The 24,300-nt window shown below is 39.6% G+C and overlaps 1 protein-coding gene across 4 annotated transcripts in view; it reads left to right on the top strand.

Moving 5' to 3' along the window:
- Positions 1 to 24,300, top strand: part of LOC124283873 (probable nuclear hormone receptor HR3) — a 66,940-nt gene that overhangs the window by 19,733 nt on the left and 22,907 nt on the right. For 3 of the 4 annotated variants that reach the window (XR_006900424.1, XM_046719897.1, XM_046719894.1), the window contains 3 exons: positions 19,684 to 19,769; positions 20,513 to 20,654; positions 22,366 to 22,534. Coding sequence is in view for 3 of the 4 variants with exons in the window: in XM_046719897.1 (XP_046575853.1) it covers positions 19,684 to 19,769; positions 20,513 to 20,654; positions 22,366 to 22,534 (397 nt within the window). In the remaining variant the exon portion in view is untranslated. The remainder of the gene's footprint in view (positions 1 to 19,683; positions 19,770 to 20,512; positions 20,655 to 22,365; positions 22,535 to 24,300) is intronic. The other variant, XM_046719895.1, reaches the window with a different exon arrangement.

The raw sequence follows: 24,300 nt of genomic DNA, 5'->3' as shown, positions 1-24,300 counted from the left end.
CTAGTCTCTATTGCTGGCTAAAATTATCAATAATTGGAAATATCGTCGATAGAAAAGATTATTAATGATTATCAATATGAAAATTGTGTCATCGATGATAGTGTACATTAACTTTTGTGATAGAAGAAAGTTTTATTTTTTTAATACAATATATAAACTTTGGTCTCTATTCATGGGCTGAGTCAACCAAGTCAGCGAGTTTGACTATCCAATTTTGTTAGTTGCCACTTACGACAAGCATGGGTTATTGAAGACCAATTGCATCGTCTTAAAACATTATCGATGTATCGATGGATCGTGGCATCCCTAGTTACCAGTGCTGTCATCTTTCCTACTTGTAATACGTATCATATCTATAGAAGCCAGATTCTAGTTACATATGTGGTACTCGACCGCCTCCGCGGTGTAGTGGTTAGAGCATCCGCCCGGAGAGCGGATGGTCGTGGGTTCAATCCCCAACCAAAAGGCGTTAAAATATGGTACTTGTTGGTCCCTGCCTGGCGCTCGGCCGTAATGGGTTGTACTGGTCGGCTCGGAGTCGGTACAATGTGTCTGAGTGGGGTATTCATGCTTCACTGTGGCATGGTACCTCAGTGAGCTAGCACTATAAAACCAGCTTAAGTCTGAGCTAGTATGCATGCACGTCGTCATATGAGCGAAATATTCTCAAGCACGACGTTAAACCCAATTTCACCTCACATTGGTACTCAATATTTGGGACCAGTAAAATGCCTCCCATGTTATAATAACTGAAACTAGCCACCGACTTTAAGCAAATTCTGAATGCTCAGGTAAGCTCAGAAATATTCATCCTCATAATATGATCTAAAATCGACTATAAATAATGCTGGCAGCTAAGTTCGGACAATTTGGCTAAGATCGGACTGGACTAAAGCAACATCAAGCCCCCTGGCAATCACTGTGTATTATTTTTTCCTGTTTTAAGTCCCCTATCAAGGATTAAGGCTTATTATGGACTGGTAGTTAATTGATTTATCTGTTAAATTGTTAATGCTAGTTCAGATGATTATCTGCAGTTCACTGGTTGCCCTGAAAAGCGAGACTGTTGAACTTAATGAAATGTGCAGGAGGACATTGTGTCCGAATTTCCTGTCTGTCCTTACAACTTACAGTATGGTAATATATGCTGTTAATGCTGGTTCACCCTTTGCACCTTTACAAATAAGCTGATGAATCTCTTCATGCATCCCATTTCTGACAAGCCTCCTCATTATAACGCAGCCTGCTTTAACGCAGTGTCGTTGTACAAAACAACCTTAGCGCTAAGACTACCTTAAGTCTATGTTAAGGTATGGGAGTTCGGTCACCTTAGTGCTAAGATCGCTTTCTACAACGGCACCCAGGCATTTAAAACCTGTAGTGGTACCTCCATTCAGAGAGAGTATGTACCCCTTTATAAAGCAAAAGTGGTATTATGAGGGCTGACAATGAACGTACTTAAGCGTTAAGTCATGAGTACCTTCACTGTTTATCGTAGTTCTGTAGGCTTACATTGTTCGATACGTTGGTATGCGGTGTAGTTGTTAACCCATGTCCTCATTATACCACCAAGTTGGTATACAGTTGATTCGTGCATGTACCCTGGTTGGATTGTGGGGGTTTGTGGGTAGGGCACCACCCTCAATATAAGAAGGTAGTTCGTGTTTGAAATGGTTGTCAGTGCCCTTTTACTATTTTCATTGGAGTGTAACGTTTATTGTCAGTATTGTCGGCTAACATTTTGGTTATGAAACATGCTCAGCGGTGTCCACATTAAAGGAAGTTTTGCGGTCATTGACATTTTCTCCTATTGTATCTCAAGGAGAAGCCATTGGTCATGACAGACTAGCTTACAGATCATTTCAAACTAACAGCTGAATAACTATAACTAGTAGGTCCGCATAATCGGCTTTATCCTCATTGGGAATGAATTATTAATGATTATAAATATGAAATTAATATTGTTGAGCTTATTTAAGTGAGTGAGTGAGTATGGTTTAACGCTGCTTTTAGCAATATTGCAGCAACATCACGGCGGGAGACACCAGAAATGGGCTTCACACATTGTACCCATGTGGGGAATCAAACCCAGGTCTTTGGTGTGACGAGCCAACGCTTTAACCACTAGGCTACCCCACCGCCCCGTATTTAAGTTATTGTGATGAAGTCAAGTTTTGATTTACATGCACAATACAGAAAGTTACGACTTTAATCAAGGCTCGCTTCTTGTTTATGTTCAGAAGGCTGTTTTTGTTTGTTTGTTTGTTGTTTAACGCAGCACTCAGCAATATTCCAGCTATATGGCGGCGGTCTGTAAAACATTGAGTCTGGACCAGACAATCCAGTGATGAACATCATGAGTATTGATCTACGCAATTCTGACCTCCCGATCCTGTTGGTCACTTCCTACGACAAGCGTGGGTTGGTGAAGATTAATTCTAATCCCAATCTTAATTAGTGGCATATTATCTTTCTCAGAATCCATCATTATTTTAAGTATTTAGTTGACTACTATAGTACTAAATTTGTGGTCAAACTACTAATTTTGATCCTTGAAACGTGATACGTATCATATCTATAGAAGCCAGATTCTAGTTACATATGTGGTACTCGACCACCTCCGTAGTGTAGTGGTTCGAACATCCTTGAACCGGGCGAGCAGAAGGTCATATGTGGTGGTTCAATCCCGAAGGTCGTTCGCCATACCAAAAAGACGTTAAAATATGGTACTTGTTGGTCCCTGCCTGGCGCTCGGGCTTAATGGGTACAACAAGGACTGGTCGGCTCGGAGTCAGTATAATGTGTCTGAGTGGGGTATTCATGCTTCACTGCGGCATGGTATCTCAGTGAGCTAGCACTATAAAACCAGCTTAAGTCTGGGCTAGTACAAGCAGCCTCACATACACATACACACACGTGCACTTCGTCATATGAGCGAAATATTCTCAAGCACGACGTTACACCCAATTTCACCTCACCTCACTGGTGACACAGGCATTGTCTATGTCAGGAAGTATCCTCTTACCCAATGGATCTGTTCAACATGGAAGTATTCCTTTAAAAGGTGTTTAATATTTCCTCACATTGTTCCAACCTTAGTCGCAGGTTGTATGACGAGTTTAGGGGAAACTGAAATGTACTCACTTTATATCTGTTTTATTCAGTTAAAATTTATAGCATAATTTCAGCATTAAGATTTATTCAGAATTATAAGCTTGAATGCGACAAGTCGATGAAGACTACCGTCAATGAAGTTTCGCTTGCCTTAAGCACAGTTAAGTTGTCACGGGCCAGCAGACTAATGTTAATTTAAAGGGTTGCTTGACTTTTAAGTTTGCTTCTGTGCGATTTGAATATAGGAACCCACTAAATCTAAGGTTTTGACATAAAAGTTATGACAAGGACCTCTTGACATGCATGCTGTATTTTCAACAGTGCATATCCATGAAGATCTGGTTGGAATTGGTCTTCAGTAACTCATGTTTGTCGTAAGCGGTGACTAACGGGATCGGGTGGTCAGGCTCGCTGACTTGGTTGTTACATGTCATCATATCCAATTATGTAGAACGATGCTTATGCTGTTGATCACTGGATTGTCCGGTTCATACTCGATTATTTACAAACCGTTGCTATATAGCTGGAATATTGCCAAGTGCGGTGTTAAACAATAAACCAACCAACTATAATTAGCACTCTGATCAAATATGGAAATAAGTACATGTCAATCAAGGACAAATTTATTATGGAGAATATTTTGAGCAAGTGCTTAAGAGTGTTCAAAATTATGAAGGTGAGGTAGATAGCTTCATATACAGTAGAGCAGACGTGAAGATTCTAGGACCCCTACAGTAGAGCAGATGCAAAGATTCTAGGACCCCTACAGTAGAACAGACACAAAGATTCTAGGACCCCTACAGTAGAACAGACACAAAGATTCTAGGACCTACTACAGTAGAGCAGACGCAAAGATTCTAGGACCCATACAGTAGAGCAGACGCAAAGATTCTAGGACCCCTACAGTAGAACAGACACAAAGATTCTAGGACCCCTACAGTACAGACACAGAATTCAGACTACAGTAGAAGCTTAAAGATTCTAGGACCCATACAGTACAGTAGGACCCCTACAGTAGAACAGACACAAAGATTCTAGGACCCATACACAGTAGGACCCATACAGTAGAGCAGACGCAAAGATTCTAGGACCCATCCAGTAGAACAGACACAAAGATTCTAGGACCATTACAGTTGAACAGACATCAAGATTCTAGGACCTCCACAGTAGAGCAGATGCTAAGATTCTAGGACCCCTACAGTAGAGTAGACATCAAGATTCTAGGACCCATCCAGTAGAACAGACGTCAAGATTCTAGGACCCATACAGTAGAGCAGATTCTAGGACCCCTGTTAATTTTGTAACACAATTCCTGTGATGTTCACCACAGTGTTTTGAAGTAAATAGGTCTTGGTGTCCTCGATATTTTTTCTCTGTTATTATCTATTGTTTTTTTTATCTGTATCCTTAAATCGTAGTTTCAACATCAGGGTGAAGGCCAAGACCCAATGACGGGGCTCCCCATGTGTGATCTCGGCAACATATTTCTGTCACCATACCTGTAAACTTAACGAACTACCCACTACCTTTCCACCGCAGGTAGTAAGTCCACCTGTCAGCACCAGGAGCAGCCCAGGCGTGATGATGTTGACACTCTGCCTGTTTTCTTTACTTAGTAACACAATCAGCCTCGGAGTCGTAGGGATACAGGCAGTGGCGGTGCCCTCTTGTCAGACCTCACTGAGCCTATTCATATTGGCTACCAAGTACAGTGTTCTGCAGTAGGGAACAGTGGTTTTAGAGCTAGTTGACGACCCTTTTTTTTGCAAGATTTTGAGTGTGCACAAAAGGTATTGAAAGTAGCATTCTGAGCAAACATTGACAGTTGCAAAAAGTGAAACACTGTTTTATAACTTTTACAAGGCTTGAAAAGGCTTTCAATTTTAAAGTTTTCCTTGAAAAGGCTTTGAATTAGCATTCGACTTGAAAAGGCCTTAAATTGGCATTTATCTTGAAAGGCCTTGAATTTTAGAGTATGTTGTGAAAGGCGTTAAGTGAGCATTTACCTTGTAAAGGCCTTGACTTTTAGAGTTGGTTTTGAAAGGCCTTGAGTCATAGAGATCAATAGTCTAACTAGAGATCAGTCATTGATTGAAAAATATTCTGGAATCAAATATGTGTAAAATTGTAGGGGAAAAAACATTGTTTGTCACTTATGATTGGTGGCCCGTGAAGGTCTGGGTTAGAATGAACCTTCAGTATCCCATGCTTGTCGCAAGAGGCGACTGACGGGATCGGGTGGTCAGGCTCGCTGGCTTGGTTGACAGGTGTCATCGTATCCCAATTGCGCAGATCGATGCTGATGCTGATCACTGGATTGTCTGGTCCAGACTCGATTATTTACAGACTGCTGCCATATAGCTGCAATATTGCTGAGTGCAGAGTAAAACTAAACTCACTCACTCACTTTTCATTGTTGACACATATATGCAGGAATTATTAACATAAACTGCGTTCTGAACGTAATTTAATAGACCATGAATAAAGATGTAATATTGAGTATTGTGTGTGTGAATAAAAACTTATCACAATACATTTATGTAAGGTATTATCCATGGCACAATTTTCATGAAAAATTGTCAATAATTCTTCCCATTGACGATATTTCAAACTATTGCTTTTTTAACCAGCTCTAATTTCAGAGTTTGTACTGAAAAGCTTTGAATTGATATTGTCCTTGGAAAAACTTTAAATTGGCATTGACCTTTAAAAGGCCATGGAATGGCATTGGAATGAAAATACTTTGAATTGGCTTTGACCTTGAAATGGTCTTGAATTGGCATATGCTTTGGAAAGGCCCTGAATTACAACTTATTTAACTACTTATATATGAAATGCAAACATGCTGTGATTGTATCCCATAATGCAGCATGATAACAAGTGATTTTGCATACCCTGTTTGTTTGTTTACTATTGATAGGGACCCATGAAGATCCAGGTTAGAATTGATCTTCAGTAACCCATGCTTGTCGTAAAAGGACACTAACAGGATCAGGTGGTCAGGCTCGCTGACTTGGTTGACACATGTCATCGGTTCCCAACTGCCTAGATCGATGCTTATGCAGCTGATCACTGGATTGTCTGGTCCAGACTCGATTATTTACATGTGGCTGGAATATGAGTGTGGCATAAAAAAACTCACTCACTCACTATTATTAATATGATTGTGATCTACAGTCATATTTGCCTTCAGCTGAAAAAGTCATGAAAAGGCCTTGAATTTATTGAGGACAAATATGTTCCAACCCAGTGATGTCTGTGTTCTCAAGGGGTGTTTATCTAACAGATATGGGGACATTCTACCAGGTTTCAGTGATCAGACTGAGTGAGTGAGTTGGGTTTTATGCTGATATTCCAGTAATATCACGGCATTGGATGCCAGAAATGGGCATGACACTTTGTACCCATGAAGGAATCGAACCTGGGCCTTCGGTGTGACAGATGAACGCTGAACCACTAGGCCACCCCACCGCCCTTAAGGGATCACATATAACTATGTGCAGGGGTTACTAGTGTGGCGATGAACTCTTTGGTCTACATTTTTTTAATGCATGGTGGGCGAGCTGGCTAAGGCGCCAAGCTAGTGATCCAGCGGGCATGAGGTGCCGGGCTCGAGCCCACCTGTGACCGGGTGTAAAAACCTTGCAGTCAACTTTATGCCACATGAATACGTGCAAACACCTTGTTGTGGGTACAGCAACGTGCAGTAAACTTGGACAAAGTACTGTTCCTGCAAAGAAATTAGTGGAATTTGGTTAAGAATGGCACTAATACATGCTCGATCACTCACTCACTATAGACATCCGGGGTGGCGGGGTAGCCTAGTGGTGGAAGCATTCACTCACCACGTCAAAGACCCGGGTTCAGTTCCCTACATGGGTACAATGTGTGAAGCCCATGTCTGGTGTCCCCCGCCGTGATGTCGCTGGAATACTGCTAAAAGCGGCATGAACCTCACTCACTCTCACTATGGGCATTCCATTCTGTTGAGTAAGTTTTTACCAAGACCTTTTTTTAAAAAAGTTTTGGAGCGGCAGGGTAGCCTAGTGGTTAAAGCATTTTGCTTGTCACACCGAAGGTCCGGGTTTGATTCCCCACCTGGGTACAATGTGTGAAGGCCATTTCTGGTGTCCCCCCGCCAAGATATTGCTGGAATATTTCTAAAAGTGGCGTAAAACCATACTCACTCACTGACTTAAAAAAGTTTTACGTTTGGCTGTACCAACTGTCGCAGAAACTCGCAAGAGTGTTATACTTGTCTGAGTTACATTTGTCCACACTAAGAGCACTTACCAGGCTTTATTGAGTAGTAGGGACGGTGGTAGACAGAATGCTTAGTCTCTGAATATATATATGATTTTGATAGTAACAAACAAGCCCATTTAAATTGAAAAGGAGCCTCAGGGAGACCAGAGATTCAGAACCTGAGGAAATCTAGACTTGCTTTATTTAGGGCTTTAGCACTGCAGAGAGGGCTTGGCAGTAGGGAAAATAATGTCGTTCAGGGACTGTGAGACGGACTAGTGTTTTCTCTGCTGTAGAATTTATGCCTCGGATGCCTGCATTTGATCGTTGAAGTAATAGGAGTACACAAGCTGTAACAGCTACTCCTGATATTAACTCTGTGTATATATTGCATTTTGAATGTAATGATACCTGTTTATACGCAAGCAACTCAAAATTTATTGTGATTTGGTTTATGTACTTTACACCCCGTTATTTATGCTGATATGTATCTCAGTGTGACTGATCTTTTTATAACTGTACTTATATGTTGCCAATGATGCTTGCATCCCTTTGTCAGAATGGACTGGTCCATAATTCTGTCTGGTGGTCTTCGTGCTAAGCTCCTCATAAATTGCAACTTATATAAGGTTCTTATATTTAAACTTTGAAACACAACAAATGAAGACAGATCCTTGTTCCTCTCACTCCCAATGTTTTTTTCTGATGAAATTAATATTTTGAGGAAATAAAAAAAAATATATTAATTAATAAAAAAGTATTTGAAATTGGATTATTTTATGTGGTTAAAATTTTCAAGCTACGAACTAGGCCAGATTTATGTGTATATATTTCTTGATTTTTTTTAAAAAAAGCTAGTAGGTTGAATAAACTGTGTGGAAAATGTCAAGCAATGTTAAAGCAATGTATTAAACACTGTTAGGGCTGTATTTTGAACACTGTTAGGGCTGTATTTTGAACACTGTTAGGGCTGTGTTTTGAACACTGTTAGGGCTGTATTCTGAACACTGTCAGGGCTGTATTTTGAACACTGTTAGGGCTGTATTTTGAACACTGTTAGGGCTGTATTTTGAACACTGTTAGGGCTGTATTTTGAACACTGTTAGGGCTGTATTTTGAACACTTTTAAGGCTGTGTTTTGAACACTTTTAAGGCTGTGTTTAAAACACTGTTAGGTCTATGTTTTGAACACTATAAGGGCTGTTTTGAACACTATTAGGGCTGTGTTTTGAACACTGTTAGGGCTCTGTTTTGAAAACTATAAGGGCTGTTTTGAAAACTATATTAAGGGCTGTGTTTTGAACACTGTTAGGGCTGTTTTTTCAACAGTCTCCGGGTAGTATTTTGAACACTACAAGGGCTGTGTTTTCAACACTTCAGGGTAGTATTTGGAACACTGTTAGAGCTGTGTTTTGAACACCGAAAGGGCTATGTTGTGGACAGTGACGTTGGTATATTATCCCACAAGGTAATCCACTATAATCCAGTTTGGTTGGAAGGGATTCCTGTTCAGATCCGTCACAGCTGGTCCGAGTGACCACAACAGGCTTACGCCAGACTAAATTACTGCTCGTGTTCAGCGCTCGTTAAGAATAACATCAACTAATTATTGGTAGGAATAGCTGCCTTGTTACTTGCGATTACTAGTCCTCAATCAGGAATCTATCCTGAATTCGATTACTTTAGTTCAGCGGAGTTTTACATCACATCAGCATTATTTCAGCCATTGAGTTTAGTTTTACAGCACATCAGCGTTATTTCAGCCATTGAGTTTAGTTTTACATCTCATCAGCATTATTTCAGCCATTGAGTTTAGTTTTACATCGCATCAGCATTATTTCAGCCATTGAGTTTAGTTTTACAGCACATCAGCATTATTTCAGCCATTGAGTTTAGTTTTACATCACATCAGCATTATTTCAGCCATTGAGTTTAGTTTTACATCACATCAGCATTATTTCAGACATTGAGTTTAGTTTTACATTGCAGCAGCATTATTTCCGCCATTGAGTTTAGTTTTACAGCACATCAGCGTTATTTCAGCCATTGAGTTTAGTTTTACATCACATCAGCATTATTTCAGCCATTGAGTTTAGTTTTACATCTCATCAGCATTATTTCAGCCATTGAGTTTAGTTTTACATCACATCAGCATTATTTCAGCCATTGAGTTTAGTTTTACATCACATCAGCATTATTTCAGCCATTGAGTTTAGTTTTACATCTCATCAGCATTATTTCAGCCATTGAGTTTAGTTTTACATCACATCAGCATTATTTCAGCCATTGAGTTTAGTTTTACAGCACATCAGCGTTATTTCAGCCATTGAGTTTAGTTTTACATCACATCAGCATTATTTCAGCCATTGAGTTTAGTTTTACATCTCATCAGCATTATTTCAGCCATTGAGTTTAGTTTTACATCAGCCGCATCAGCATTATTTCAGCCATTGAGTTTAGTTTTACATCTCATCAGCATTATTTCAGCCATTGAGTTTAGTTTTACTTCTCATCAGCATTATTTCAGCCATTGAGTTTAGTTTTTACATCACATCAGCATTATTTCAGCCATTGAGTTTAGTTTTACATCACATCAGCATTATTTCAGACATTGAGTTTAGTTTTACATTGCAGCAGCATTATTTCCGCCATTGAGTTTAGTTTTACAGCACATCAGCGTTATTTCAGCCATTGAGTTTAGTTTTACATCACATCAGCATTATTTCAGCCATTGAGTTTAGTTTTACATCACATCAGCGTTATTTCAGCCATTGAGTTTAGTTTTACATCACATCAGCATTATTTCAGCCATTGAGTTTAGTTTTACATCACATCAGCATTATTTCAGCCATTGAGTTTAGTTTTACATCACATCAGCATTATTTCAGCCATTGAGTTTAGTTTTACATCACAGCATTATTTCAGCCATTGAGTTTAGTTTTACATCTCATCAGCATTATTTCAGCCATTGAGTTTAGTTTTACTTCTCATCAGCATTATTTCAGCCATTGAGTTTAGTTTTACATCACATCAGCATTATTTCAGCCATTGAGTTTAGTTTTACAGCACATCAGCATTATTTCAGCCATTGAGTTTAGTTTTACATTGCATCAGCATTATTTCAGCCATTGAGTTTAGTTTTTTAGCATTATTTCAGCCATTGAGTTTAGCATCAGCATTATTTCAGCCATTGAGTTTAGTTTTACATCACATCAGCATTATTTCAGCCATTGAGTTTAGTTTTACATCTCATCAGCATTATTTCAGCCATTGAGTTTAGTTTTACATCACATCAGCATTATTTCAGCCATTGAGTTTAGTTTTACATCACATCAGCATTATTTCAGCCATTGAGTTTAGTTTTTACATCAGATCAGCATTATTTTCAGCCATTGAGTTTAGTTTTACATCGCATCAGCATTATTTCAGCCATTGAGTTTAGTTTTACATCATCAGCATTATTTCAGCCATTGAGTTTAGTTTTACATCATCGCACATCAGCATTATTTCAGCCATTGAGTTTAGTTTTACAGCACATCAGCATTATTTCAGCCATTGAGTTTAGTTTTATATCACATCAGCATTATTTCAGCCATTGAGTTTAGTTTTACATCGCATCAGCATTATTTCAGCCATTGAGTTTAGTTTTACATCACATCAGCATTATTTCAGCCATTGAGTTTAGTTTTACATCACATCAGCGTTATTTCAGCCATTGAGTTTAGTTTTACATCACATCAGCATTATTTCAGCCATTGAGTTTAGCAAGAGCAGAGGTGGCCTAGTAGATAAGGTGCTTCTGTACTAGGGCTGTGCAATATAACCGGTTTACCGGTATTTACCGGTTCAGACATGAAAACGATATGTATTGCGATACACTGATCGAAAACCGGTATTTTGACGTCGTAACACTCGGAAATCTTCAGATATTTCCTTGTTTCATTTGTGCCAAATATTATTCACCTTTTTATTTTATCATGATTAAAATTTGTTATTAAAGCTTAATCAAGCGTAGTGATTTTGTTGTGTTTTGGCTCTATAAATCAAGCAGTAACTCGATTATAAGTAGTTTTTTGTTTAAAAGTACTTAATGCAATATATTGCAATGCATATCGCAATACATGCTTTCGCATCCCAATATATCGCAATATGAATATTCTCTGCAATACCCACCCCTATTCTGTACCGAGCTCTGTTCACAAGGTATCGCAGAAATTTAGATTGTGACATTTAATCCAGTTTATTGTTGAATGACTCGTATTTATGGTGATTGGAGGTTCGCTAGAGGTGTAATGGTGATTGGATGTCTGCTAGAGGTGTAATGATACAAGAAGTATCCTGATAAAGTGGGGGTGTAGCGTCATTTGTCTTCTGATACAGTGCTTATATTTCTTATGATCTTCCTTTTAGCCATTGAATCACAACCCTGAGTCATTTGTTTCAATTTTTCTGATAGCAAAGATGTGATATTGTAGAGATAAACACATAAGGTTGGGGAACCATGCAGATGCTACAGAATCTTCATTAACTGCTTCTTGAAATGCAACAAAAATCTGCATAAACTGATTCTTGATATGATACCAAAATTTGCATAAACTGGTTCTTGGAATGTTTCAGAAATCTGCATAAAATTGGTTCTTGAAAAACTACAGAAATCTTCATTAACTGGTTCTTGACAGTCTGTTATTATTCACATGTTTTTACATCAACATAACTTGCAATGAATCATGTATTCCGATGGTAAATAACTAAGGTGCGTGTCATATTCATGCGGACACAAATGTTTCAAACAATGTTAAAAGCAGTTTAACCACATTCTGTCGTAAATTTGGAAATTTCTAAATTTTGAAATTAGGCTAAATTTAACAATTGAATCCTCATATTATGCATTGTTACAAATTCAATTAATCATAGTTAAATCTACAGGTAACCCAGTTTTATTTGAAAAAAAACACCCTGTGTTTATTCACTTTCTCCACTCACTTACTCACTCACTCAGCCATCCCATGACATAACTATACAATAAACATGGGAAAAACTGGACAGTTGCAAAAATAATCCACCATCAAAACATTTCTACACAGAACTCCGCTCATCATGTCAGTGTATTGACTGGGTATCTTCCCTCCCAACACTAATGGACAGTACTGACCGCACCATGACCTATCGTTGCTATTATTGGCTAGTTTGTATAGCTGCCTGACCATTTGCTGCTGGGCAGTATGGCTCAATATTGTGCTTCATGGAGTGAGATAAATTTGATTTTGCAATAGAGACAGTGTTGAATGATTTCTCGCTCCTTCAGTGCTTCTCCGTGTTTAAATTACGAAATAACCATAATCTTCATAATTATCTGTTACATTGAATATTCTTCGTACGTTCCTGTTTGTGCATTTTAACATTGTGTATTTGCTTTAGCCAGTCTGTTATTTATATTTGTTTAGAAAGTTTCATTTATACTTTTAATTATTACCTTTGATACTTGTGCAAGTGTATGTTTGCTTCTGACAGAGATGATGATATTGAAATAGCAGTTGACTTGTAATCTGGGAATTTGGCCCCCAGTCTGTACATTGTAGCTGGTAAAATTGGATTGGCATCTTTTGAAAACGATGCTAGGTTTGAATGAACATTTTATTTACTTTTTTGCCGACCCATGAAGATCGGAATTAGAATTGGTCTTCAGCAATCCATGCTTGTTGTAAGAGGCGACTAATGGGATCGGGTGGTCAGGCTTGCTGAATTGGTTCACACATGTCATTGTATCCCAATTGCATAGATCGATGCTCATGCTGTTGATCACTGGATTGTCTGGTCCAGACTGATTATTTACAGACCGCTGCTATATTTAAGTACCTCGCCTCACCTCATCTCACCTCATTACACCTCAAAACTCGCCACGCCACTCCTCACCACCCCTCACCTCACCTCACCTCACCTCACCATCACCACCCCTCACCCCACACCTCACCTCACCACACCACACCATCACACCTCACCACACCACACCACACCACACCACACCACACCACACCACACCACACCACACCACACCACACCACACCACCTGACAGCTACAGCAAGTCACTAATTGTTTTTCTTAACGGTCACTGTATGGCCTTCACCACAGATTGGACTTGACGGATGGGAGAGTTGTTTGTCGGTGATGTTGGCAGGGATGTAGACTGCTGTTACTGTAGAAGCAGGCTTGATGTATGTGCTGTAATTAGATCATGCTACAAATACCATGTGGTACGACTACCGCACAAATAGTGTCATGAAAAACAGGTCAGAAGTTACGTTCCAGGAGTCGGGATCGTACTTGGTGGAACAATTCACAACCAGTTCGCATGGAAGGATCACAATAGCTACAATGGAGGAAATCTGTTTTTGACCTAGCACTCGTCATGTGCCAAAACATGTCCACTTGTCACTTGACATTATTTACAACTGATTGTAAGTGTTGATATGTGGTTGCACATGAGTCAACTCGTGCCAGACCTGGCTTTAGACCAATGGCTGATGATTGAGGTAGAAACATGCATTGTGGGAAACAGAAGCAGAAATGTCTTTGGGCCCAGATGACTGAGTTAAATTTGGGTGGAAAGTGTCTGATATTTTATCAGGGGCAGTTTAAGTTAGAGAAAAATTTGTTTTTTTAATTCAAATTGGATGAAGTATGCTGATTATTAGTGATCCAAAAGGGATCAATTAAGCTCATGCCCTGCCTTAGCTTACTATAGTCTGTTTGCAGTGAAAACGTACTGATGAATTTCACTTTAAACAAAAAAGTTAATCAAATAATGTGAAATTAAGATTGCGAATCCTCATAACTTTACCTTGCCAATTGAACATTAAAATCTCAGAATGTTATTCAACTTAGGATAAAAGTTGTTTAACAAACGATCATAGTTTCAAATCGCCAGAAATGGGCTTCACACATTGTACCCAAGTGGGGAATCGAACACGGGTCCTCGGTGTGACGAGTGAATGCTTTAACCACTAGGCTACCCCACCTCGTCTATAAAACAGTGAGTGACTGTAGTTTTACGCCGCTTTTAGCAATATTACAGCAACATCACAGCAACAATCGCTATTCCCAAACCCTTGTTAGTTGTATTAGGGCTGTATCGAATCCACTATGAGGCGAATATATTGCATATCGTGAATATTTGGTAACAGATACAAATATTAGATAACAAATTCAATAACAACAGTTCATGTATTGTTGAACATATTCCATGAAACAATAACAAAGAGTGATGGCTATTATTGTGCCTGTCTGGGATATATTCTGTTTCGAGAGAATTCATGAATATTAAATTCTATTGTATATGAATAATGATCATTGATAATAATAAAAATAATAATGAAGGGATATGGTTCGATACACTCAAAACACAATGAATCATTACAGCCCTACTGTGTATCATTGGTTAAGTTTAAATGCTTACAGTGAGTGAGTGAGTTTAGTGTATCCTGCTTTTAGCAATATTCCAGCAATATCACGGCGGGGAACACCAGAAATGAGCAACACACATTGTACCCATGTAGGGAATCGAACCCAGGTCATTGGCATGACGAGTGAACGCATTAACCACTAGGCTACCGCATTGCCCCTCAGTGAGCGAGTAAGTTTAGTTTTACGCCGCTTTTAGCAACATTCCAGCAATATCAAGGCAGGGGACACCAGAAATCGGCTTCACACATTGTACCCATGTGGGGAATCGAACCCAGGTCTTCAGCATGATGAGCAAACGCTTTAATCACTGGGCTACCCAGTTGCCTGTAATGTTTATAACCTGTGGTAGTATTGATCTTGAATTGCTTATACAATGTATGACTATGTTTTCAATATATTCAATTTCATATCTGATAATCGTAACAGTTGGCAATTATGAATCATAAATCAACTTTCAGTTAGGCCATGTGATTTAATCCTGCGTTTGTCAGATTGAACACAAATGTTATGGCATGTCACTGAGAAAATAATCACTTGATGTTTCGTTCACTTAAAGTTCTCACCATCATGGTGACTTCAAAATCCAAGGACGTATTTTTCTGTGAGGAGTTGTCTCCCTTGGTCCGATCAGGACACATAATCACAATAATCACAGATTATTACTACTTTGAGCCTTCATCTGGGTATATCAATATCTAACATCGGTATCACTTTTGGCATCCTAAACTAGTTGGTTGGTTTGTTGTTTAAACCAACAAATTGGTTCAAATGGTAAAATTGAATTGTCATCGTTTGAATATGATATTAGGTTTGAATGAACATTTTAGTTTTATTTTGTAATGACCTGTGAAGATCTGAGTTAGAATTGGTCTCCAGCAATCCATGCTAATGGGATCAGGTGTTCAGGCATGCTGACTTGGTTGATACATAATGGCGTATACTAAGTGCATAGATCGATGCTCATTCTGTTGATCACTGGATTGTCTGGTCCAGACTCGATTATTTACAGACTGTCACCATATAGCAGGAATATTACTGAGTGAGGCATAAAACTAAACGCACTCACGTTGTGAAAATTGATGTAGGGGTAGCCCAGTGGTTAAAACATTTACTTGTCACGCCGAAGGCCCATGTTCGATTCCCCACATGGGTACAATGTGTGAAGCCCATTTCTGGTGTCTCCTCTTCCCCCCCCCCTGATATTGCTGGAATATTGTAAAACCACACTCACTCAGTTGTTTCTGAGTGAGTGAGTAAGTTTAGTTTTATGCCGTTGGCACATTGCTAAAAGTATTGTAAAACCACTCACTCACTCACTTTAATGTTTTTAAGATAATAGGAACAAAATGCTGAATCAGTAAAACAAATAATGAGTTTATCATGGCCTTAATTTTCAGCCAGTGTTTATCACAACCCAGGATCTTGTTGCATGGAAATTAAATAATGACACACTGACACGTGTGACGGTTGTCTGTCACCAGCCATCTGTGACCACCAACAATGTTGTGACAGTTTCCACAGTTCCTGCGTCATACATATACTGGTACAAGCTGTAACAATAGCCGCTGACCAGCGTCGTAGTGCTCGCCCATTGTTCTTGGAGGGGTCAGGGTATACAAATTCCTGGCAGGTCACACACGGCATCTGTTTACAGATTAATATGTGTTACATAACAAATTCTTCATTAAGTATCCTGGATCAGTATTACCGCTGACATTTCATATATATATATTATGTGTGCAAGTCCTGTGGCCCTGCTTTTCCTATATATACTGAGGGAAACAAATAAGGGAACATCACTTCATGGCAGGGTGATCATTTACTTATTCTCAGATATCTTCCCACAGCACAATACAAAGCTAGTGATGAAAACTGGAAAATATTAAGGGAACAGTGATTTCCAGTCAGCCTTTATTTGTTTCTTTGGGGCAGTAGGGTAGCCTAGTGGTTAAAGCGTTGGCTCGTCACGCCGAAGACCCGGGTTCGAATCCCCACATGGGTACAATGTGTGAAGCCCATTTCTGGTGTCCCCCGCTCTGATGTTGCTGGAATATATTGCTAAAAGCGGCGTAAAACCAAACTCAGTCAGTCAGTATTTGTTTCTCTCTGTATATTGTCACAGGGTAGTAACTGATGCACACACAAACACGAATACACACGCGTGCATGCATATGTGTTGAAGAAAGTGAGTGAGTGAGTCAGGTTTTACACCACCTGTAGCAATATTCCTGCAATATCATGGCGACACCAGAAATGGGCTTCATACATTGTGAAAACCCAAGACCTTTTGGCACTCAATGACTCTTTGTTTGTTGTTTAATGCTGCATTCAGCAATATTCCAGCTGGATGTCAGTGGCCTGTAAATGATAAAGCTTGGACCACACAATCCAGTGATCAACAGCATGAGCATCGATTTTACGCAAGTGATATTCAATCACATGTTTCAAACAAGTCAGCGAGCCTGACCACCCGATACTGTTACTCGCCTGTTATGACAAGCATGGGTTACTGAAGATCAATTCTAACCCGGACCTTCACAGGTATACGAGATTTTCCTGAATTGACAGTGGTGTTACCTGTTCACTTTGGTATTACTACAGGTGTACGTGTGTAAGGTGCTGAAAAACTTAGACACATCATCAGGGTGAACCGTAGCAATAGAAATTGAACCAAAGCACAAAGCAATGAGCAAAAAATTATTCAATTTTTTATAAAAGTATGAACAATGTCCAGAAGATATCTAACTTTCATTTTTTCACAAGTTCTTTACTTCTGGACAAGTTTAGCTATATAATCCAATGGTTAAAGTTTGCTGTTAACCATTTGAGTGAGTGAGTGAGATTAGTTTTACGCCGCACTAAGCAATATTCCAGCCATATGGCGGTGGTCTGTAAATAATCCAGTGGTCAACAGCATGAGCATCGGTCTACGCAATTGGGACAGGATGACGTGTCAGCCTTTTCAGCGAGTCTGACCACCCGATCCAGTTACCATGGTTACTGAAGACTAGTTCTAGCCTGTATCTTCATGAGTCGTTGACCATTTGATTTTTACTTGCATTGGTCTTTGTATCAGCTGGTTGTCTGCAATAACAAGTTTTCTTTCTCGTCATTCCTACCTTCTTTTCCCAAGACCTTAATCTTTGAATTCGTTGATTTAGAACCGAGGAATTTTTTAAAATTGAAATTCTGAAAATTGTGTGATTGTTAATAGCTATAGCAGTGGGAGGTTTAATCGATGTGTTGTGAACGGAACTCCGGACATTGTAAACATTCTTGCGGAAAACACTTTTTCTCTTTGAAGTTGCTTTTGATATGAAGTGAAGTGTGTCATACTCGTTCAGTGGCTTAATGTAATTGAGTTAAGCTATTTGGTTATCTCATTTGACAAATAAGTCCTGTAGTTAGCCTCGAGGTGGTTATAATTATGTGGACAGACGCAACTTGAGATTTGGCATTGGGCTGAGGTGTGAAGATTTAGGTCAGAATTGATGTTTAGCAGTTCCTGCTTGTCATAAGCAGCAACTAACAGGGTCAGGTGGTCAGTCTCGCTGACTTTGTGGATGCATGTGATAGGTGTGGTGAGGTGAGGTGAATTTGGGTTTAATGTCGTGCTCGAGAATATTTTGCTCATATGACGACGTGCATGTGTGTGTATGTGCGGCTGCTTGTACTAGCCCCGACTTAAGCTGCTTTTATAATGCTAGCCCACTGAGATACCATGCCGCAGTGAAGCATGAATACCCCACTCAGACACATTATACTGACTCCGAGCCGACCAGTCCTTGTTGTACCCATTAATGCCGAGCACCAGGCAGGGACCAACAAGTACCATATTTTAATGTGTTTTGGTATGACACGGTTGGGGATTGAACCATGCGATAAGAAAACCCAGAGGGGGAGTTAAGGTTGCATATATAATTTGGGTGAATTTTTAATTTGGAAATTTGAAAAGTGGAATGGGTAGCTGATATGTATAGATCAATGTTTTTGATGTCAGTCATTTGATTGTTTGGTCCAGACTCTAATAGTTTCTGTTAGCTGTTGTGAGTGATTTTAGTTTTACGCCTCTTTTAGCAATATTCCAGCAATATTACGGCAGAGGACACAATGTGGGGAATCGAACCTTGGTCTTCGCCGTGATGAGCGAACACTTTAACCACTAGGCTACCCCACAGCTCTTTCAGTCAGCTGTAAAGCTGGAACATAGCAGAGTGCACTTTTAATCAACAACATACAAACTGGGGTAGACATAAATGTTGTAATGTTTGGAAGAACTCATATGCTGCAGTGGTCCTGATGCTTTCGTTAGACATTAATAGGTTGATGGGCAATCGCTGAGTGTCTTCGATTTCATTGTGAGAAAAACCTAGTCCGGACTGGGCAGACAAGCAGAGCAGACGGAGACAGACTTGGCTGAGATAGACAGACATTGCAGATGCTGACAGAGATGAACACAGCCGAGTCGGACATACATGACAGATGCCGACGGAATTGGCAGATACAGATGGACATGACAGGTGCAGACGGACTCGGCAGAGGCAAACAGAGATGGAAGATGTAGACAGAGACGGAAGAAGCAGACGGAGACAGCAGATACAGACAGACATGGTAGACACACAGAGAGATGGACACAGAAGAGACAGACATGACAGGTGCAGACGGACTCGGCAGAGGCAAACAGAGATGGAAGATGTAGACAGAGACGGAAGAAGCAGACGGAGACAGCAGATACAGACAGACATTGTTGACAGCAAAAACACTAATAGTAATAGAAGGTAAATTTTGGTTTGATTGTGTTCAAGTTCCATTTTATAGTTGCAAAATCTTCCCAAATTAATAATCCTTTTTCTATTTTGCAGCCCAGATTGAGGTTATCCCGTGCAAGGTGTGCGGGGACAAGTCATCGGGCGTTCATTATGGCGTTATCACATGTGAAGGCTGTAAGGTATGTCCAAATTAACCCCCACTCACTACCCCATCTCCAACCACTCACAACCATCTCCAACCACTCACAACCATCTCCAACCACTCACAACCATCTCCAACCACTCACAACCATCTCCAACCACTCACAACCATCTCCAACCACTCACAACCATCTCCAACCACTCACAACCATCTCCAACCACTCCAACCACTCACAACCATCTCCAACCACTCACAACCATCTCCAACCACCACCTCCAACCACTCACAACTACACCACTCTCAACAACTCACAACAATCTCCAACCACTCACCTCACCTCGCCTCGCCTCACCTCACCTCACCTCACCTCACGATATTCCAGGCAGTGATCGAAATAACGGCCTGCCCGAGGCTGGCAACTTTCATCTTGGGCTACCTGAAAAAATCTCCACCAGCCCGATTGTCTGGCTGATCGATCCATAATTATCATGTCATGTATTGATAATAAAGGTCATGAAAGGGGGGTTGTAAGTTTAACAGGCTCTTTTTAAATGTCACAGACAGGGGATGTGGTGACTGTGAGTACTCCATGCTTGTTGTTTATAATTTGCTGAATTACACATTTAAAACAATGATACTTGTTTGTTCTTGTGAAACAATTGCAATATAGGAGTCAAAAGTGCAGGGGCAGGCAACTTTCAAGACGGGCAGACAACATTTATTGGTCATCTGCCTGACTACCTGATCGAGTTTGAAAATATTTTCAATCACTGGTTCCAGGGTTTCTTCCGGAGGAGTCAGTCCGGTCCAGTTAACTACCAATGTCCTCGAAACAAGAACTGTGTAATAGACAGGGTCAACCGGAACCGGTGCCAGTACTGTCGACTACAGAAGTGTATAGCACTGGGCATGTCCAGAGATGGTGAGTTGTCATGGCGATGAAGATGCAACAAAGGTAGTAACTTAGCAACAACTAGGAAACAAAGTAGATTGGGTGGTCATGTACACTGACTTGGGTGATGTATGTCATCTTATCCCAGTTGGGGCACTTGGATAGTATAGTGGTTAAAGCGTTCGCTCGTCGCGCCAAAGACCTGGGTTTGATTCCTCACATGGGTACAATATGTGAACCCCGTTTCTGGCGTCTCCGCCGTGATATTGCTGGAATATTGCTAAAAGTGGTGTAAAACTAAGCTCACTCACTCACTCAATCTTACATTGAACGATGCTCATACTGTCAGTCACTGGATTTAAGAACACCTGGGGATTATGGGTAATACTATGAGTTTCAAAGGGACCAAGTCCTCAAAGCTATCACAGTGTTACGACTATCGTAAGGCTATGTTAAAGTACTTGAGTTCCGATCATCGCAGTGTTACGACTGTCGTAAGGCTATGTTAAAGTACTTGAGTTCCGATCATCGCAGTGTTACGACTATGTAAGGCTATGTTAAAGTACTTGAGTTCCGATCATCGCAGTGTTACGACTATCGTAAGGCTATGTTAAATTACTTGAGTTCCGATCATCGCAGTGTTACGACTATCGTAAGGCTATGTTAAAGTACTTGAGTTCCGATCATCGCAGTGTTACGACTATCGTAAGGCTATGTTAAAGTACTTGAGTTCCGATCATCGCAGTGTTACGACTATCGTAAGGCTATGTTAAAGTACTTGAGTTCCGATCATCGCAGTGTTACGACTACCGTAAGGCTATGTTCAAGTTACTTGAGTTCCGATCATCGCAGAGCTACGATCATCTTTAGAGTGAGTTATAATATTACGTCGCACAGCATTATTTCAGCCATATAGCAACCGCTCTTTAGAAACAATACCTGTCATAATACATGAGTAAGTGGATTGGGTGGTCAGGTTTGCTGACTTGGTTGATGCTAGTGTTGGGAATTGGTTGAAGTCTCACAATTGATGATTGCTTCATTACCAAAGAACAATCATCGAAAAAAAAAAATTGGTTAGTGTCATTTTTCAGATTTTCCTATCCAGGTTGTTATTGCATATATGTATAACATGATGCAACTTGCTACTTTAAAGTGATGACTAATAATATCATGAACATAAACTTCCTGGAGTCTTCAAGAAATATTTAGTCTTGCCTTTTCAGTTAGTGAAGACTTGAGCAAGTTTTCAGGCCCTGACAAAGACTAAAACAGTAGTTCCAAAATCGTTTGTGTTCGATTATGAGAAAATGTCATTGATTGCTTGGTCGTTTGGTCATTGCGACCAATCTTCGATTATTTCAATTAATTGGGGGCGGTGGGGTAGCCTAGTGGTTAAAGCTTTGGCTCGTCACGCCTAAGACGCGGGTTCAAATCCCCACATGGGTACAATGTGTGAAGCCCATTTCTGGTGTCCCCCGCCGTGATGTTGCTGGAATATTGCTAAAAGCGGCGTAAAACCAAACTCAGTCAGTCAGTTCAATTAATCAGACCCCCACTAGTTGATGCATGTCATCGTACCCAAATTTCATGGGTCGATGCTCATGCAGCAATCACTGTATTGTCTGATCCAGACATGAATTTTTGTCATTTAAAATATAACTGAGAATGGCAATAAACACTAAAGAAATATAAATTAATTCATGACAATTTGCAAGCTGACTGTATTAATTAATTCCAGCTGTGAAGTTTGGTCGAATGTCAAAGAAACAGAGAGAGAAAGTTGAAGATGAAGCTAATATGGTGAAACAAGGGCGTCTGAATGGGTATGATGGTCTTCAAACTCCATTTCCAACAAACAACAACATTAACAACATCAACAACAACAACAACAATCATCAGTTTGTGACGTAAGCTTCTCGAGTTTGTTTGCCGCAGGTAACAATTGGTGATAAATGGAATTCTGCATTTTGTGTATAGCCGTGAATTTAAAGGGGTTCTCCTTGCAGGGATTAATGCTTGTGTAAGCAGTGTGTTAAAATCTGTATCACGCTAGCTGAGCCACTTGTTGGAAGTGCATGGGGCTTTCATGAGTTAGCCTTGTTAAGATACAGCATAGAGGAGACCTCTTTATTTCATGCTAACTTGTGATAAGCTGGTTCTTATATGATAAGTAGATGCCTAGAAAAAATCAACCGAGGAAAGAATTACAGCTTTCAGCACTGCTCAAATCTCGTGACAGATTTTCTTTGGTGAAAATTTTAAACAGTTTTGAGAAACATCATCTAGCTAATGCTAGAGTCTATTCAGTTTGTTTTTTAATTCTGATGCTCATTTTGTTTCACAAACTTTCCCATTTTCGAAGACCAATTTCCTTCCAGTGTAAGGAAACTATTTTCTTGACAAAATGTTTTCTTGTAAAACAGTTTAAAATCATGATGATGTACCCAGTTTATTATTGTTACTTTCTCGAAGCATAATATCTCACTAAACCAGCATTAAATTAATTTTTGAATATAAAATGCAGAATTCTTATGAATGCTAATGAGTCTGCCACTGTTTATAAGAATTGTTTTGTTGCTAGTAGTATCAGTAATATTATACCCTGGACAGGCTGTAATCTCTCATGTGATAAAGGAATGGACTTTAATGGTTTTCTGGTGGCACTGTACTGCCTTTAGCTAACCTCTTGCACCTACTGCAACATATATGGGCTTTTACACGAATATGGGCTTATTGAGAGATTACAGTGCGTCTTTTACAAAGACTTTCTGTCAAACGATCAGTGGCAGTTCTCATTGATGCTTGTGAGGTAGATCGTAATGCATATCTACAGAAGTATCTATTGTCAATTACGATATGTTGTTTAAAGAATACCGTATTTTATTTTGAGTCAAGTCTTTTCATTTTAATTCTTTTCATTTTTGGGATAGTTTGGAAATGGAAGTAAATGACATTTAATGTAATTACATGGAAATATATTTTGAAAAATGGGAAAATGCCTGAAAATTTCAGTTGGTTCTTAAGCAGTGATGAACTTCTAGTGTAAATGGGCTTTCGATGCGGAAACGTTAGTACTTGGTGTCAGAAATAAGAATATTGATGATGTTTGGGCCGAGATTTTTATGTTGTTCTGTGGATTGTGTGGTTCAGATTTGATCATTTACAGGCAGTCCAGTCTTGAATATATACTGGATATATGTAAATTTTGAAATTATGAATAATGATCTATTTATTCACTGACACACTGATAAAATATCAATCATAAAAATTCCAATATCCCTAACTTATTTTGACCAGTTTATTAAGGCTGTAGTCATATGGCTGGATTATTACTGAGTACGACATTAAACAAAATCAACAGAAATTATACCTCGAGATAGGTTTGGGCTTGTAGATAGTCATCAGGTCTGAAGAGATTATTTTCGGTAATTTCATTGCCTCATACTGACAATTCAGTCTTTGTTTAGTGCCAAAGTTTTCATGGCAACAAAAATATGCATTATGATGTACTTCATGCTTCTTATATCTTAGTTTGCTGTACCATTGATTCTTCACGTGTGTGTTTCTTGTAGAATATAGATGCTGAACATTCCAGACATTTGTCCGTGTCCGGAATTTACAAAGTCCTGGGTGATTCCAGGAATCAGTTCTTAGTATGCTATTATAGTCTAAC

This window comes from Haliotis rubra, unplaced genomic scaffold (genome assembly GCF_003918875.1).
Source record: "Haliotis rubra isolate DU_JTF1 unplaced genomic scaffold, ASM391887v1 Scf324, whole genome shotgun sequence".
NCBI classification, from domain to species: Eukaryota; Metazoa; Mollusca; class Gastropoda; order Lepetellida; family Haliotidae; genus Haliotis; species Haliotis rubra.
The sequence above is the reverse complement of the archived record's forward strand: the minus strand, read 5'-3'. Positions and strand labels throughout refer to the sequence as shown.